This window comes from Apteryx rowi, unplaced genomic scaffold (genome assembly GCF_003343035.1).
Source record: "Apteryx rowi isolate R43461 unplaced genomic scaffold, aptRow1 scaffold_1, whole genome shotgun sequence".
In the NCBI taxonomy this organism is placed as follows: Eukaryota; Metazoa; Chordata; class Aves; order Apterygiformes; family Apterygidae; genus Apteryx; species Apteryx rowi.
This window is the reverse complement of record NW_020447196.1, coordinates 8796779-8813896: the sequence shown is the minus strand read 5'-3', so window position 1 is coordinate 8813896 and position 17118 is coordinate 8796779. Positions and strand designations below refer to the sequence as shown.

At 39.2% G+C, this 17118-nt stretch overlaps 1 protein-coding gene across 3 annotated transcripts; it reads right to left on the bottom strand.

Moving 5' to 3' along the window:
* Positions 1-3970: 3970 nt before the first annotated feature.
* On the bottom strand, positions 3971-13261 carry NUDT7 (nudix hydrolase 7). 3 transcript variants are annotated; one of them, XM_026058624.1, is made up of 6 exons: positions 13193-13261; positions 12803-12956; positions 11695-11853; positions 9482-9553; positions 6618-6661; positions 3971-4979 (listed from the first exon to the last, which is right to left on the bottom strand). In XM_026058624.1, exons 1-5 carry the CDS (start codon positions 13225-13227, stop codon positions 6623-6625), a joined length of 459 nt encoding a protein of 152 aa, XP_025914409.1. In that variant the 5' UTR covers positions 13228-13261; the 3' UTR covers positions 3971-4979; positions 6618-6622. The 3 variants fall into 3 exon arrangements, with proteins under 3 accessions (XP_025914409.1, XP_025914401.1, XP_025914392.1); XM_026058616.1 differs by having other exon boundaries at positions 3971-6661; XM_026058607.1 differs by lacking the exons at positions 3971-4979; positions 6618-6661 and having other exon boundaries at positions 8773-9553.
* Between the last annotated feature and the right edge of the window lie 3857 nt (positions 13262-17118).

The following is a 17118-nucleotide window of genomic DNA, read 5'->3' as shown; positions in this document are numbered from 1 at the left end:
CATAGTGGCAATGTTAGATAGCAGCCCCATCTTTGGGCTGAATTTATGGCTTACAGCTAAATTAAAAACCAGAGTCCTCTTCACCAGATAAATCCAGACAAATGTATTAAATGCATATTGTGTAATAGATACTTCCCATTTACCAGTGTATATACTGGTAAAACAAATGTGTTTGTTTGCTTAACTCTTTGGAAACAAAAATGGGTTAATTTAAGTACTTGAACTACAGTGTCAGCTGGGTGTAAACTGGCATAACTGCATTTACTTCATGGTTTATATTACGTGAAAACCTGTGTCAGGGAGGTAAACCTAAAAATACAATCTCCAGGAATATCTGTCACCATTTTCTTCATGTGCAGTTTTCTCATTCTTCAACTGTTCTAGCACTTCACTGAGTTCCTCACTGAAAGCCACAATCAGAAGGGGAAAAAAATAAAAATAAAAAGTGGTAACTCTGCAACAGATGTGCTAAAACAGCTCTGCCTGCTTTATGCTAGAGCTAAAGGGCAAGAACCTTCTGCCTTTCACTAGCTTTATAAAACTAAAGATGTCCTTACAACTCCACATGGGGGTAGATATGCTATAGAAGATATTTATCACTGCAATAATACATAATATCATGTTATTTTTGTCCCTCAGTCTCTCTTCTAATTACCCCACCTTTTCTCCTTTGCTCCACTTTTGTAGGATAGTCTTTGGATAATAATCCCCACCTGGTAACAGTCTTCTCCAACCAGAAGTCTTTTAGGAGGCCTCACTTACAGAGCTGCAGTCCCAGTGGAAATTAAACTTCAGAAGTGGGGCTTGTAAACAGAATTTGATTTAGAAGTTTAAAAGTGGAACTGGTTGTGAAATTACTGCAAAGTTTTAACACCAGTGTTTTATATCCTTAATAGCCAAAATGGACAAAAGACATGAGAAAACAAGCTCAGGAATTAGGTGATTCCCACTACATCACAAAATAAGATACAAATGCCTGCTCTGTAGTGGCAAGATATACAGAAGCTAGAGAGGGAAAATGTCAGATATATAATTGTATGCATTTTGTTAAAAATATTAAGATAGTTAGTAAGATATCTATGAAAATATCTAACTACCAGTGCTATTTCATAAAATTTTACTGGAGCATTTATTTTGACTGGTGCTCTTAATTTCAGAGTGCTGTTTTATGTGGTAAATAAATAAGTGTGGTAATCAATTACCTTTACTCAAAGCTGGAGTAAATACCACAGCAAATTCTAATAATTAAAATCAGTATGGGCAAAGTGTGGGCAATTATTTGATGCTGAGTATATATATTAATATAGTCATATTCCAAATAGCTATGCATTATGTTATTTGGATAAGCCTGCATCTAGCTGCCCTACGGAGCTAAGTAGCCAGCGTAAGGCAGTTTTGATGGTGGATCCCGACCTGAGGGGCTGTGCTGTGCTGAGCCAGGCTGTGCGGGGGGACCCTCTCGCGGGGTCTGCAGCCAGGCTGGCTGCTGGGCCCTTGCAAGGCACCTGGTTCCCCTCTCCAGGCACACCTCGCTTTCCTACAGTCTTTCAGGTTCTTTGGCCTTTTCCTTTTACCAGAGAGGAGATCTAATCATAGCCCCTGCTACAGCAACCACTTCCTATTTCCCCTCCCCAAATAGATTCTGTTTCTGTATCACAGACTCCTGTGCTCTCACCTCTAAATCATTTCTCTTTTCTTAGAGCCTTCTGGAGCTCTGCTCAGGTTAACAGGTTTTCACAGATATAAAGCTTTCAACCTGATTTGGGGCTGTCTTCCACTCTTTTTCTGACTGATGGATCATAAAGAATACACCCAACTACATACACCTTTTACACACACTTTTTTTTTGGCCTCAAATAGGGAACAATTTGATGCCAGGTGTATTCCATCAACTTCCATTTGTTAATGGTATTCCCAGCTTCCCAAGCATTGGCAAACCTTTGTTTACTTCTCCTACTAATTCATCAGTTACTGCATTTCTGATTTGACTGTTAATAGCTGAAAGCCTCAAATAATGAATTCTGTGTGACTTCCATTTTTAGCAATGAAACCTGGCAATGACAGAACTGCAGCACTCCCATTTTATTGTTTGTTTCCCATGAATATCTGCATATCCATACTATAGAAGATCTAAAAGAATGTTGCTCTTAATCTAAGAATTACACCCTAATATTTTAAAAACAACTAATTTACTATATTCTAAACAAACTGTTGATAACACCTGTTATGCAAATATTAAAAATAATGAATGAAAAGATAGAAGAGGAAATATAATTGAGATAACATACATTACCAGTTAAAGTAGGTCTGCAGTATGAGCCAAAGCCTCACAGCATGTAATTAGGCACAACTGCACTAAAGTCAATGAAATTATCATGATTTATGTCAGCTACAGATGTGCAGCAATTAACTTAAAAGAAAGTAAGATTGTTTCATTTGGTTTATCTAAAACAGAGAATATGTCCTACTTGTCAATCCCTTTTCTACAGGTGTTTGTTTCTATATACTAATCTAGCTAACTACAGAATTATAGCACTACATCCTTAATCCTTCAAACACGTATAGAACTCTAAACCTGGGATTATTCTTGCTCATTTCAACAAATTGGATATCTGACTCTTACAGGGGCTATAGTGTAGCATTATGATCTATCATAGGGTTCAAAGACAAATTTAGCTTTCTTCTGAAGCCCCCTTCCTATGTTTGTTGCCAGTAGTACTGGATTTTACTACAGGCAGCATTTAATTAGGAACAGATATGCAAATATTTTAAAGCAGCTGTGCTAACTGACAAGCACTGCAGCAGCTGTAGGACAAGTAGTAGGAATATATCTTTAAATACAAGATGAATCCAAAGGTAGTTTATAATAGAGTGGAGGTGAAGATACACGCAGGTCAATAAATGGTCATCCCAGTCTATCGGATTACAGAATTCAGGATGAGAAGTGTGTCCAAAATAATGAGTCTATTGCTAGCCAGTGAACAACCATTCCCCTGCAGCAGATTCTGACAAACAAGATGATTATTCTTCATTAATGTTTCATTACTACTTGGATGTTTTCCTTCCTAGTGCAGTTATTTTTTGTTTTGAAAAAAACAAACAAAGCCTACCCCAGATCTAAAGCACTAAGCAGCAGGCAACCATATAGTATTGTAAATTTAATTAACATCATAAAGCACTCCTTTTACTCTTTGGGTGCCAGTTTTAGTGACATAAAACAAATTTATGTTGAATCTCTCCCATCCCTAAATGAATGTTCTGGCTACAGAATTGTAGTTTCTGCAAGATATCAGAAATAAGTATGATTCCTTTTTCTATCTACCTAATTTCTTAGATTATATTCTGGGAGGGGAGAAGGTTAGAGGGAAGGAGGGATCTAATGGCCCTTTCCATTATAACTAAAAAAATTTTAACTGGAGATGGTTTAACATGTACTGCTATGAAAACTGCATTGCTATGGCAACCTACTTAAAAAAAAAAAAGAAGAATCCTTGTACGTACATTATATTGACTTGTAAGCATTTAAATGAGCTTGAAAGACAAAAACTTCTCCAGATTTCATACTGTTTATATATATAATATGATGTAGGCATAGGCTGACTATAAATAATGTCCTTTCTTGAGTATTTACATTCTTATCTAACTATGACTCTTAACCCTACATGAACTCTAACTATGCAAAAGTAACAAGGATTTTAATTAAACTGAGTGCATTGAACATTGTATGTTTCTCCCAATACAGAAGTGCTGTAAACTGGTATATATATCCGTTTATGAGTAATTTTCATTAGATTTTCTTCAATACAGTTATAATTGTTAAATACCAATTTACCTATCAAATTTATATAAATGTTAAATGTTTGCATAAACATTAAATACCAAAAGCCTGATTATTTGAGCACTCAAAAATGTAGAAATGTTAAATGCTGAATCACTGCACATTGACTAAAAGAATGACTAACAACTCACATTTAACTTCATACTATTTATTTTTAGTTAATTCTACATCATATCAGTAATTTTTTGTTCTGATACAAGTCTTTGCATTCATTTCACTGTCATGTTGCATTACTTACCCCATTGCTTGAGAAAGGATTCTGGACTCTATTTTTAATATATTTAACAGCATTTATTTAATAGCACTTTTCAACTGAGCAATGGCCTTTGCGATTTGTTTATGAGAAGAAGTTCAGAGGGTAAAAATACATGTATAAAACACCTTTACAGATTGGTAGCCATATTAACATACCATACTGAAATGCATTTGCATGACATAAATACATTTGCAATCAATAATTCCAAGTAAAGGAATCCTTTAAATCACCACATTCAAAATAAAATACAAATACAAAATACAAATCCATTTCTGTAATATTCAGGTGTAATAGAGGACTAGTAAGAGAGAACACTGGGACACCCAGGTCTTGATAAGCACTTTGTTACATGAATTTAAAGACAGATCTGAAAGGGAACTTAGGCATGGTAACATTTAACACTGCTGTGCCTAACTGCAAGGCACCAGGCCCATGGCATGACAGAAAACCAGGGCCTTTGTTAGATGCCTAAAACTTTCTATACAGTGCAGGGGGGAGCTAATCGCCTCGGGCTGTGAACCAATTCGAGGGGCAGAGCACAGCATTTCTCAGTAGGAAATTCTCAGAACAACTGATTTGCTAAATCTTTTCCCTTGCTAAGTTTACACATCTTCCCTGCAGCCCAAGGCCCAGGGGAAGATTCACCTCCGCAGAAGATCTGCCACAAATCTGATCTCACATGATGAACCACGGTCATGTTCTCCTTTAAAACCATGAAGTATGTAACAGCTGCAACTTCCCTTTAGTACAATATTCAAGTATACAAGGTTCTTACCCAGGATCAGAAATATCCAGTTTTAGTTCTCTTACACTTCAGTGGTAGTATCCTGACAAATGTGTGAATCACCAGATCTCATGATACTCCACCTGGGGCACTCTCCACTCCTTAGGTTTGAAAGTAAGAAAGGGAGCATGAATATGATACTGATTGATTAGGCAACTGTCTGACTGGGGTGGGGGAGTCCTGCACTAGTTTCTGCTTCAAGAACTGTGGAAATATTTCATCCAAAGATTGCCTAAGGAAACAAAATCCCACTAGCAAGTGTGGGATTTGCAAAATGGCAGTTTTAGTAATAGGTGCTTAAATTTCCTTCTATTCTTTTTGTGCTCAAAGTAGTAGTTTGGGCACTCAAATGCCAGATGGATATCTTAAAAATAAATAAATAAATATATATTTTTTAAACACATTAAGAAAACAGTTCCCAAATCTCAAACCCGGTATCAGTAAGATTATCAAGGATGCATAGTGTGTAGGTCCTGATGTGCATTCCCATCAGCATGAAGCCTCAGTGGTTTTACTGCAAATCACTGACGGGTTTCTGGCTGGACCTCTGCAAGTTTCATTTTTCAGCTAGTTCAAATGGTTAATTTGATTAAAAAACAAGATTTGCAGTTGATAAAAGGAGCAAACCTAACTGTTGTTCTGTGGATCTGTAGGGACAAGAACAACATTTGAAAAAGGAGAAGTAAAACCGAGGTTTGAACTTGTATGATTTCTTTGCTGGATTTGGTAGATAGATAAGGAAGAAAAAAGCCTACTGGGACCAGAGGAGGAGAAGTTGGTAATTATGTCACTTGGTACCCATTTTGTTTACTAATTGAAGGTCTAATTGGTTTGCTCTATTTTAATTAACAATGTTCTTATTTTAATTAGTTATTTTCCCTGTATACATTAGCATTAGGATAAACCACTAAGGATATGAATAATACAATGAAGAGTTTAAAGTTAGGTTTATCTTAAATGTTTAAACAAGGTCACAAGTGTTTAACAATGAAAATAAACCTGTTCATAAATGTGAGTACTACTTCTTTAAGAATTTCATCCCAGCTAAAAAAAACCATACATATATATATGTATGTATAAGTGTGTGTACATTTTTATATATACACACACATATATATATAAAAATAAAAGTGCCTTTTTTCTTTTTAACTTAAGAGTCAACTGATATCAAGCATGATTAACATAGATGCCAAAAGAATTAATGTAAGAATATGACAGGTTTGGTAGTACTTAGATATGCTAAAATGTTCAAGCTGGTTGAATCTTTTGAAACTTCCCAGCGCTATAGCCATTGTCAAAGAATCGATTCAAATCTACTAGCACTTATCTTTGAAGCTTAGGGAACTTTATCTTCTTCCATAATAGAGGCTGGGAAAAGGCAACGAGTGCCCTATGAAAGAACTAGAGAATTCAGACTAATTGTTCCAATTCCTGGGAAAAATATCAGAACAAGTAACTCATGTAAGAACTTTGATTAGCAAAGACATATGTAGCAACTGATATTTTCTTCACATGAACTATTTTTGACAAATGTGTCTATTTCCTTTATGTGGCAGGTAACAGGCTTGTTGTAAATGGAGAAGTGTCGATCTTCAAGTTTTGGATAAAGTTCTGCCACATGTTCCCATTTGCACGATAAGGAGCGCTGGTCTATATGAAACTAGTAGTAGTTCTCACATGGCTGGTTAGAAAACTACACACAGTAGTTAACAGTTCATTGTCAAAGGGCAGCTACTTACCAAGATCAGGCTTCTGTGGAGGCCTGTTCCGAGTACTGCTTACTCTAAGTTGTAAATGAAACAGAAAAAATATTCTCTAAATTGGAGGATAACAGTAAAATGGAAATGTCTGAAAACACACTAGTAGATAATTACAGTGTTTTGGAAAAAAAATCAGGATGTAATTCAATAAGGACAAATGCAAAGTGTTAAATGTAGGTAGATATAATCAACTGTTCAAATACAGAATACAATAAATAAGTATAGGAACAACTGGCAGATTTTTTTCACAGGCAGCTTCAGTGAAAGAAGTGGAATATGAGTCAATACTACCATGCTGCTGCACAAAGGGCAAATCACAGTGGCGTATATGAAAAGGAGCTGTGCAGTCATCCTGTCCTACCCAACCCAAATAAGTGGTTAGCTGGAGTACTGTGTCCAGGTTTGATTATCACATATTTAAAGGAGAAGAAAAAAATAAAATAAAGGGAAAGAAGAAGGTTCACTACAGAGTCTGGAAAGCAACAAGAATGACAAGAGATCTAGAAAAATATGACTGACAAAAAAAGATTGGGGAAATCTGATCATTAAGTCCAAGGAAGCCTCAGGAAGACGCAGTAGCATGGTCTTCAGATATGCAGAAAGTAACTAGGGAAATGAGGTATTCTCACTAAATAAGTCTTCCTTGCTACAGATAATATTTGTTAAGTTAGATGAACTTTGTAAAGTTAAAAATGTTTAAAGGACTAGAATAGACTGTCTAGGGAAGCTTAAGAAAAAGTTAGGTATTTATCAGGATATCATATAGCTAATCCCATATTTAGGTGGCAAGATACTAGGCTATTTCTTGAGGCCTCTTCCATCCCAGTTTTGGGACTGCCAATCTTACAACTTTTTTAATGCCACAACATAAAGAATATTTCAGGTAGAATACTGTGGTAGGATACCTACCACTTAATTACCTCTGGGGAGAGACAAATAGTAAGGAATCATAGATCTGCAACTTGAAGAAAGAGGCAAAAAGAAAACTCAGTCCTTGCAAGAAGATTTGCATTGATTTTAGCTTTGAATTCTTTTGGTACATTTCCCTCAGCTGAGCATAACTCCAAAATCTTTTTCTTCTTCCATAAAAGATCATCTTGCAGTTATCAGCAAGACACAAGCTAACGTTTCAGTGCCTGAAGGCTACTGCCCTAGCACAGTAGCCAAAGCATGCTACAGATGCAGTATCGGAAGCCATTAAAAAAAAAAAATAAATAAATAGATAAATCTTAGAACTGGGTTTTCTAGAAAATAACAATTAGCTATAAAAGTCATATTTGGGAAACACTTATTTGTAAAAAAGGATGCCTTTTGCTCAAATTGCAAACAACTAAGTATTCCATGAAAACTGCTTAATATAAAAATTTCTTTTTCTGCTTAACTACAAAACAATTCATAAAGAGTGCCTGCAACTCATTTTATCACCAGAGAATATGATACAGCTATTGAGTTAGGACAAAGGCAACTTTTATTCTGGAGAAACAGCTTTCAATATTATCAAACATGATCAAACATGACAACTGAGAGACCCTGAATGCTTTAAACTCACACTTGTTACTCAGAGAAGATCAGCTGTTTAAGGACTGGTAACCTGTTCACTTCTAAACTACATCTCAAATCCAGCCTAACTCAATTGTGCTTTTAAAAACGGAATCATTTGGCCACAATATGACCACTATGAATAAGCTGCTAGTCCACCAGCAACTAGTAAACAAGGTTTCACAGCGCAAAGAACACATGTACCTGACATTGCCAGGGTGACTGGTAAAGGTGCAATAAGCACTTCAGTCTTTATGAATACTGAACTCTACTTCGCTCTCTTCAAAATGACTCCTAGAAGCTGAATGAGTGATGCTAATAAGATGCTGAGGAAGAAAGTTCAGTATCATTACCTGTACACTAAGCTTTCCATAGCCTACAAGATTTCCTATGAGAAATGTTAAATTGAGCAAAAGGAATAAAACTCATTAAACCTCAATCTTCCCTCCAAAACCCCACAAAAAGCAAGAAGGTGACAGGTGCTTTCACAATCTATAATTTGATTGTGTGTTTCATAACAGTGCTTAAAGATACTAAACAAGACTATATGTATTATGCCATAATGTGGTACGTCACAGAATAAGAGACAGACAGATCCTCCAAAATTTTTATATTTAATTCAAACAGATAAAAGGTAGAAAAAGAGAGCAGTATTATCTCACTATGCAAAAGAAAGGCAAATCAGAGAAAGAATCTTAGATCACACAAGACAAAGGCAGAAATTGAACCTTTATCTTCCAAGTCAGTATATTAACTACAAGTCCATCAAAAATACTGTGCGCTTTTGACAACCCTAACATAGATACAGTAATTACATGAATCTAATTAGGGTTTGTTAACTTATTAGAACTTTTTAAAATCCAATTAAAGTTCCCAATTCAGAAAAATGCAAATGTGAAATTAAATCAAATAACAGGTACAAAGAGAATAAACCAAAACCTTTTTCTTTTTCACCAATTTCATTAAATTTCATTAATTGGCAGTCCTATATCTCATAGATTACTTTTCTTCCTTTCATATATTGATGCATATAAATTCATGAAGTTCTGCACAGCAGATGAAATTAAGTTGTCAAGATCATAATCAACTTCAAAGGTAGGTCTCCTTCCAAAAATTACAAGAGCAAGAAATACAGCAAAGTGTGCAGTAAGTCCCCATATCTTGAATGACATTTTATGCTCATGGTCATCATATGTAAAGCAATGCATCCGACCTGAGTGACCAGATGAAGTTTTATAAGGCAAGGTCATGTAATTTAAGGGCTTGATGAAGTACTCCAATGGCACCACAAAAACATCACTCACTTCATCTGGATTAGGAGTGGCCTGGAATGTATCCTCTATAAATCCTACAACTGGTGTTACCAAATGATTCCTCTAGAAGAAAATAAACAAGAAACAAACACTAATTTTGTACCAAGTAAAGGCAAGTTCTTTATTTTAAAAGCTTTTCAGATGAGTACGAGAAAGCTATGAAATATTCATACTTGTAATGCAATTTTAGTCCTTCAAATGGCAAGATATTTATATTTGCTTTTAAATAAACTTTCAAACTTCTTAAAACTCTCTTTTTATATTAATTAAGCATTGCTTTAACTAATATTCTGCTCATGCTGCATGATCATACAGCTGCTAAAAAGGTTTCTCAATCTGCTAGAGAAAGAAAAAACAGAAGCATGTTCTCACATGTCTGCTTGACTTATTTTGGGGTGTTCTGATTTTAATTCAAAATTTTCAAATCACTTATACTTTTATTTTATATATATACACACATACTATATATACACACACTCTACATATGTGATAAGAGTATATTTATATATATACACACAATACATACATTTTGAAACTGCTGGTTTATGCACATTTTTATTTTGAAGATTATCCCTTCTTCCATAGGGAGGCAAAATCTATTGAAATGGTCGCTTGCATAACCAGAAGACTATTAGTGTCCTCTTTATCTTACTAATTCCATTTTTTAAGTAACAATAAGCATTAATGGCAAACTCAACATTTGTACTGTTAGTTTGATGCAAGTCTGGAGGGACTCCATCTAAGACAAAAATCACTTTGAATGTACATACAGGGGAGCCAAAGTAGAATCTGACAGGTAAAAATTTATGGTCCAAAATCAAAGCTGCATCATATTCAACAATTTGTACTGTTTTAAGTAACTTTTGAGAGTTCTCAATTTATTTTAATTTTTTTGAGGAAATAACTACAGAAGTAGACAGTACTTTACCAGGGCATTAAGAGTTCAGTGTTTCCTGTATATTCTAAAGGTGCCTGAAGAATATGATCAAAATATGTTCCTTCCTACTGACTGAGGCAATTCACTGGAAAACACTGAAAACAGTTATAAAAACTGAGTGTATCCTTTTCACTTATAGCCTCTGAAGTGCGTGGGTCTGATGTTACCTACACAAAATAATAACTGAAAGAAATAAATAAAGCATGTTTACAATGCAATTTTAAGACTAATCCTCTGTCTTTTTAATGTGGCAAGGATCTTGCTAACAGTAAGGAGCTAACAGATACAAAAATCAAAGAATATTAATAAACTGTTACATCAAAAAGACACCTTAACATCAAAAATAAAATCTTTTACAACTTAATATCCCCTCTGTACAATGGAAAAACTGATTCCATGCAAAATATTGTTAGAAACTAACAGCCTGTGAATTTACAAACAAACAGTGACTTACACTCCAAAGACATCTCCAGAATGGAAGAAGTCTTCATAAAGTTGCAAACAGAATCACAGAATCATAGTCCACATAATTCAGGCTGAAAGAGACCTCTGGAAGTTACCTAGTTCAAACCCCCTGCTCAAAGCAGAGTTAACTTTGAGGTTACATCAGGTTGCTCAGGGCCTTGTCCAGATGAGTTCTGTGCATTTCCAAGGACAGCAATTATACGGCATCTCAAGACAATCTGTTCCACTGTTTAGCTAACCTCATGGTGAAGAATATTTTCCTTGCATCTAACCAGAACCTCCCTTGCTGCTGCTTGTTTGCACTGTCTCTTGTCCTTTCACTGCACACCTTCAAGAAGAGCCTAGTTTCATCTTCTCTATCATCACCCAGGGGGTAGTTAAAGACAGTAATTGGATCCCCTGTTAGCCTTCTCTTCTTCAGGCTGAGCAAACCCAGTTCTCTCAGCCTCTCCTCACACTCTATGTGCTCTCATCCCTTCTCTATCTTGGTGGCTTTCAACTTGGTGGCTTTCAACTTTCAATTTGCCAGTGGCCTTCTGGTACTCCAGTACAGGCTCTCAGGAGCCCATAACTGGTCACAGTACTCAGATGTTGTCTCACAAATGCCAAATAGAGAGAATCTCTTCTCTCACTCTGCTGGCAACACGGGCTGTGTACTTTAAGAAGCAGTGGCTATTCACAGTAATAGGCTTGAAAAGATCGTTATTAACCTTACGAAAGGAAAGTATGATTACAAGTGACAACAACATGATTTTAAGCTTGTTTTCTAATGATATGCTGACTTGTTCAGTATATTGCTTACTTTATCAATCCCAGGCACAAGCCTACAGATGACTTCCACCTCCTCTGGCTGGAGTCCTACTTCTTCTTTGGCTTCTCTGAGAGCGGTATCAATTTCATCTTTATCTTCTGCTTCACTTTTACCTCCTGGAAAACACACTTCCCCTGGTGATGATCTCAGCTAGAATTTAAAGGAGTATTACTGTTTAGTATAACACATCTAACGTTTCTCCTTAGATCCACACAGATACTGGTTCACATTACAGAACTACTTCATGTAACTTGTACAGTACTGCACAAGTTACATATAGTAACTTGTACAGTACTGCACAAATCATACTATATGTTTTTTCAAATTCACATTTTGTCTTCTTCCTTGCATATGAGATTGACAGATTAACCCAGACAACCAAATTGAACAGCGAGATTAAAATACTTAAGGCAAGAGCGAGAACAGCTAAAATACACATTGAAATAATGCTACCTTTTTGTACATCATAGGAATAGGCCTATACAAAGATCAGTAAAAAGCCCATTTACTATCAATTTATTAGCTGAATAACTGTAATCATTAGGGTCTTAGAATTTCTAAGCAAGACAAAAAATCCCCTTCACTTTTCAGTAACAAAAAAACCCCACATAAGTAAGTGAGCTCTGAATAAAAGCAGATGATCTAGGGAAAAAAAAAAAGGGGGGCCCAAGGGGATTTTTAAAGAAAACAAAATGCTGACAGAAAAGCTGCAGTGGGTTTAGATTGTTGCCTTTCCTTTGCTATCTGAACGCAAGGCGAGTAACACTAAAAGCAGGTTCAAAAGCCACATTCATAAAAACCCCACTGCGTAACCAGTTTTCTTATTCAAGCCATAGTAAAGAGAATCGGAGTTTCCTTTCCTGTCCTGGAAGCCGCCTTTTACCGCCGCACAGACTTCTAGGAACGTAGCCTTCTCCTGCCCTACAAGCACCGGGGCCACCGGGGTTTGGGCCGTTCGGGACCCTTCGCGCGCTCCCCGCGCTCCCGTTTGAGAGCCGTTAGGGGAGGGCGGCGCTCGCGCAGCCCCCAGCAGCGCGTCGCCGCCGCCGCCTCGCTCCCGCGCCCTCTCCGGAGCCCGCCGGGCGCGGCGGCCGCGTACCTGCATGGACCTGACGGTGAGCAGCAGGCACAGCTCGCCGCCCCTCACCATCAGCGGCAGCAGCACGGACGCCTTGGGCAGCGGCAGCCCGGAGAACCTCCCGCCAACGTCGTGCCTCCTCAGGCGGGCTCTGGCCGCCTCTTTTATGCTGCTCCTAGAGGCAAGCGGGCAGGAAAGGCGCCGTGACGCGCAGCTCGGGCGGCTGCCGGCGGCGGCCCCCGGCCCGGCCCGGCCGCGCCGCCGCTGAGGCGGGTCTCCCCCCCCCACCCCGGGTGGCAGGGGGCGCCCGAGGCACCGGCCGCCCCTCCAGCAGGGTCGCGAGGGTCCCTCCTCTCCAGCCCCGCAGCCACCTTCCTCCCGCTGCGGGCACAGGCCGGGGGGCGCCGCTACCTTTCCGCCTCGTCCTGCCGCTCCGCCGCCGCCATCTCGGACACCCTGTCCCGGCAGCAGACTTTCCCCCGTCTCCCTCCCCCACCTCCCCGCTGACCAGCAGGTCGGATTCTCCAATCAACGCGCGAGTTTGCCAGGCACCGCCCCCTGATTGGCGGCGGCGGCGGGCGGCGGGCGGGCCCAGTGGCGCGCTGTCACGTGACGCTCCCGCCTCCGGGAGCCGCGTGGGGGGAGGGGGCGGCTCGCGCGCTCGAGGCGGGCGCTGAGGGGCCCGGGCCGGCGCCATGGCCGCTTCCCCGGGTGCCCCCGCCGCGGGAGGACGGCCTTCACCGCCGGCAGCCCGCGGGGCGCCTCGGCTCCCTCAGAGAGAGGAGGCCCGGCCTGGCGCCACCGCGCCGTTTGCCCCCCCCCCTTTTTTTTTTTTTAGGTAAGAGGCGCTCTTGCCTCACGAGGGGAAAAGCGGGTTCTCAAAGCCTATTTTAATGATTTAGTGCAGGTAGGAGGCAGTGAGGCAATAGCGACTGGGAGGCCAGGCTGCCGTCCCCACTGATAACCCTCGCAGGGTCACCGCCAGTCTTCCCAACAGGATCCCACGCGTACAGTATCTCTATAACAACAAGCTGGTTGCAGGTTCACTTTGATAAACAAGTTTAATTACTTAACTAGGAGTTCTTCATTAGTAATCCCTCAATCTAAATGTATGCTGAGCGTTTCTTGAGTCTTTCCTGACTGTTGCAACAGTGGTCCCGCTATTTACTCATCAAAATGAATTTCAAAACAAAACTAATGATCCTAGTAAGCAATGTTATGGATGTATGTTCTTTTAAGCAGACTTAATTGCCTAAGTTGCTTTTCCTGCTCAAAGCCAACAGAGGGCCAAGAACCATCTCCATACAGGCATACCTCGTTTTATTGCGCTTTGCAGATGCTGCGTTTTTTACAAATTGAAGGTCTGTGGCAACCCTGCATCAAGCAAGTCTATCAGTGCCATTTTTCTAACAGCATGTGCTCACATGTGTCTCTGTGTCACATTTTGGTAATTCTCRCAATATTTCAGACTTTTTCATTATTATTATACCTGTTATGGTGATCTGTGAGCAGTGATCTTTGATGTTACTACTGTAATTGTTTTGGGGCACCACGAACCGCACTGATAGAAGACGGCAAACTTAATAAATGTGTGTTCTGACTGCTCCACCAGCCATTCCCCCATCTCGCTCCCTCTCCTCAGGCTTCCCTATTCCCTGAGACACAACAAGATTGAAATTAGGGCAATTAATAACCCTACAATGGCCTCTAAGTGTTCAAGTGAAAGGAAGAGTCGCACGCCTCTCACTTTAAATCAAAAGCTAGAAATGATGAAGCTTAGTGAGGAAGGCATGTCGAAAGCCGAGACAGGCCGAAAGCTCGGCCTCTTGCGCCAAACCGTTAGCCAAGCTGTGAATGCAAAGGAAAAGGTCTTGAAGGAAATTCAAAGTGCTACTCCAGTGAACACACGAATGATAAGAAAGCGAAACAGCCTTATTACTGATACAGAGAAGGTTTTAGTGGTTTGGATAGAAGATCAAACCAGCCACAMCAGTCCCTTAAGCCAAAAGCCTCATCCAGAGCAAGGCCTTGACTCTCTTCAATTCTGTGAAGGCTGAGAGAGGTGAGGAAGCTGCAGAAGAAAAGGTTGAAGCCAGCAGAGGTTGGTTCCTGAGGTTTCAGGAAAGAAGCCATCTCCATAACATAAAAGTGCAAGGCGAAGCAGCAAGTGCTGATGTAGTAGCTGCAGCAAGTTATCCAGAAGATGTAGCTAAGACAATTGATGAAGGTGGCTACACTAAATAACACATTTTCAGTGTAGACGAAACAGCCTTCTATTGGAAGAAGATGCCATCTGGACTTCCATAGCTAGAGAGTAGAAGTCGATGCCTGGCTTCAAAGCTTCAAAGGACAGGCTGACTCTCTTGTTAGGGGCTAATGCAGCTGGTGACTTTAAGTTGAAGCCAATGCTCATTTACCATTCCAAAAATCCTACGGCCCTTAAGAATTAAGCTCTACTCTGGCTGTGCTCTATAAATGGAACAACAAAGCCTGGATGACAGCACATCTGTTTACAACATGGTTTACTGAATATTTTTAAGCCCACTGTTGAGACCTACTGCTCAAAAAAAAATTTCTTTAAAAATATTACTGCTCATTGACAATGCACCTGGTCACCCAAGAGCTCTGATGGAGATGTACAACGAGATTAATGTTGTTTTCGTGCCTGCTAATGCAACATCCATTCTGCAGCTCATGGATCAAGAAGTAATTTCGACTTTCAAGTCTTAATTATTTAAGAAATACATTTTGTAAGGCTATAGCTGCCATAGATAGTGATTCTTCTGATGGATCTGGGCAAAGTAAATTGAAAACCTTCTGGAAAGGATTCACCATTCTAGATGCCATTAAGAACATTTGTGTTTCATGGGAGAAGGTCAAAATATCAACGTTAACAGGAGTTTGGAAGAGGTTTATTCCAACCCTCATGGGTGACTTTGAGGGGAGGGGACTTCCTCCAGTGGAGGAAGTAACTGCAGATGTGGTGGAAATAGCAAGAGAACTAGAATTAGAAGTGGAGCCTGAAGATGCGACTGAATTGCTGCAATCTTGTGATAAAACTTTAATGGATGAGGAGTTGCTTCTTATGGATGAGCAAAGAAAGTGGTTTCTTGAGGTGGAATCTGCTCCTGGTGAAGATGCTGTGAACATTGCTGAAATGACAACAAAGGATTGAGAATATTACATAAACTTAGTTGATAAAGCAGCAGCAGGGTTCAAGAGGATTGCCTCCAATTTTGAAAGAAGTTCAAGAAGTTGTGGGTAAAATGCTGTCAAACAGCATCACGTGCTACAGAGAAATTCTTCGTGAAAGGAAGAGTCAATTGATGTGGCAAACTTCATTGCTGTCTTATTTTAAGAAATTGCCACAGCCACCCCACCCTTCAGCAACCACCACCCTKATCAGTCAGCAGCCATGAACATTAAGGCAAGACCCTCCATCAGCAAAAAGATTACGACTCGCTGAAGGCTCAGATGATGGTTAGCATATTTTAGCAATAAAGTATTTTTTAATTAAGGTATGTACATTGTTTTCTTAGACATAATGCTATTGCACGCTTAATAGACTACAGTATAGTGTAAACATAACTTTTATATGCACTGGGAAACCAAAAAATGTGTGCGATTCGCTTTATTGTGATATTCGCTTTATTGCAGTGGTCTGGAACCGAACCCGCAGTATCTCTGAGGTATGTCTGTATTTAAGTTCTACAAAAATCCTGGCTTACAACCCTTAGAAGGTTACAGCAAATTTACCCTTAAGTGTGCTGCAGTTTCTGGACGGTAGAAGCTAGCTTCCAGTTCTGATTAGGAGCATGCAGACAACTAGCTGAAGTATTTTCTTGCTATAATGGTTTATCATGCAGTCTTAACAGCTAACAGTGAGTAAGCAGGGGAACCTGTATTTCAAGTAATATCTCTCACAAAGTTGTGATCAGTATGAACCCTCCCCCCAACAAAAAAAAAAGTTACATGGCATATACAAGTACTAATCTATCTTTAATTACCTTGATGTTTACTTTTTTCATTGTATTAAGTAAACTAGAATATCAGGATCTGTTCTGCATATGGTAAGCACTCTGTAGAGTAGACTCAATTAACCTTGAGTCCTTAAAATACTTGTGCAGCCTATTTATTATATAAAGTACATATTTAGCTATCTATCTATATATTTACACACACATGCATACATACAGAAATAACTGCAGTTTATATAAATACACATGATGTGTTACTTTATACAGTAACTAAAACCCAAATGTAACTGTATGAACATATATGTGTTCTGTCTCTGTCCCCTGGGATTCCAGTGGCGTATAATATACAATATAATACAC

Excerpts from the sequence above, each read along its gene's own strand:
- NUDT7 (XM_026058607.1), bottom strand. The coding sequence starts at position 13,227 with ATGGCGGCGGCGGAGCGGCAGGACGAGGCGGAAAG. Across the intron at positions 11,854-12,802 it reads TCACCGTCAGGTCCATGCAG|CTGAGATCATCACCAGGGGA; the intron begins GTACGCGGCCGC and ends TTTAAATTCTAG. Across the intron at positions 9,554-11,694 it reads TTGTGCCTGGGATTGATAAA|AGGAATCATTTGGTAACACC; the intron begins GTAAGCAATATA and ends ATTTTCTTCTAG.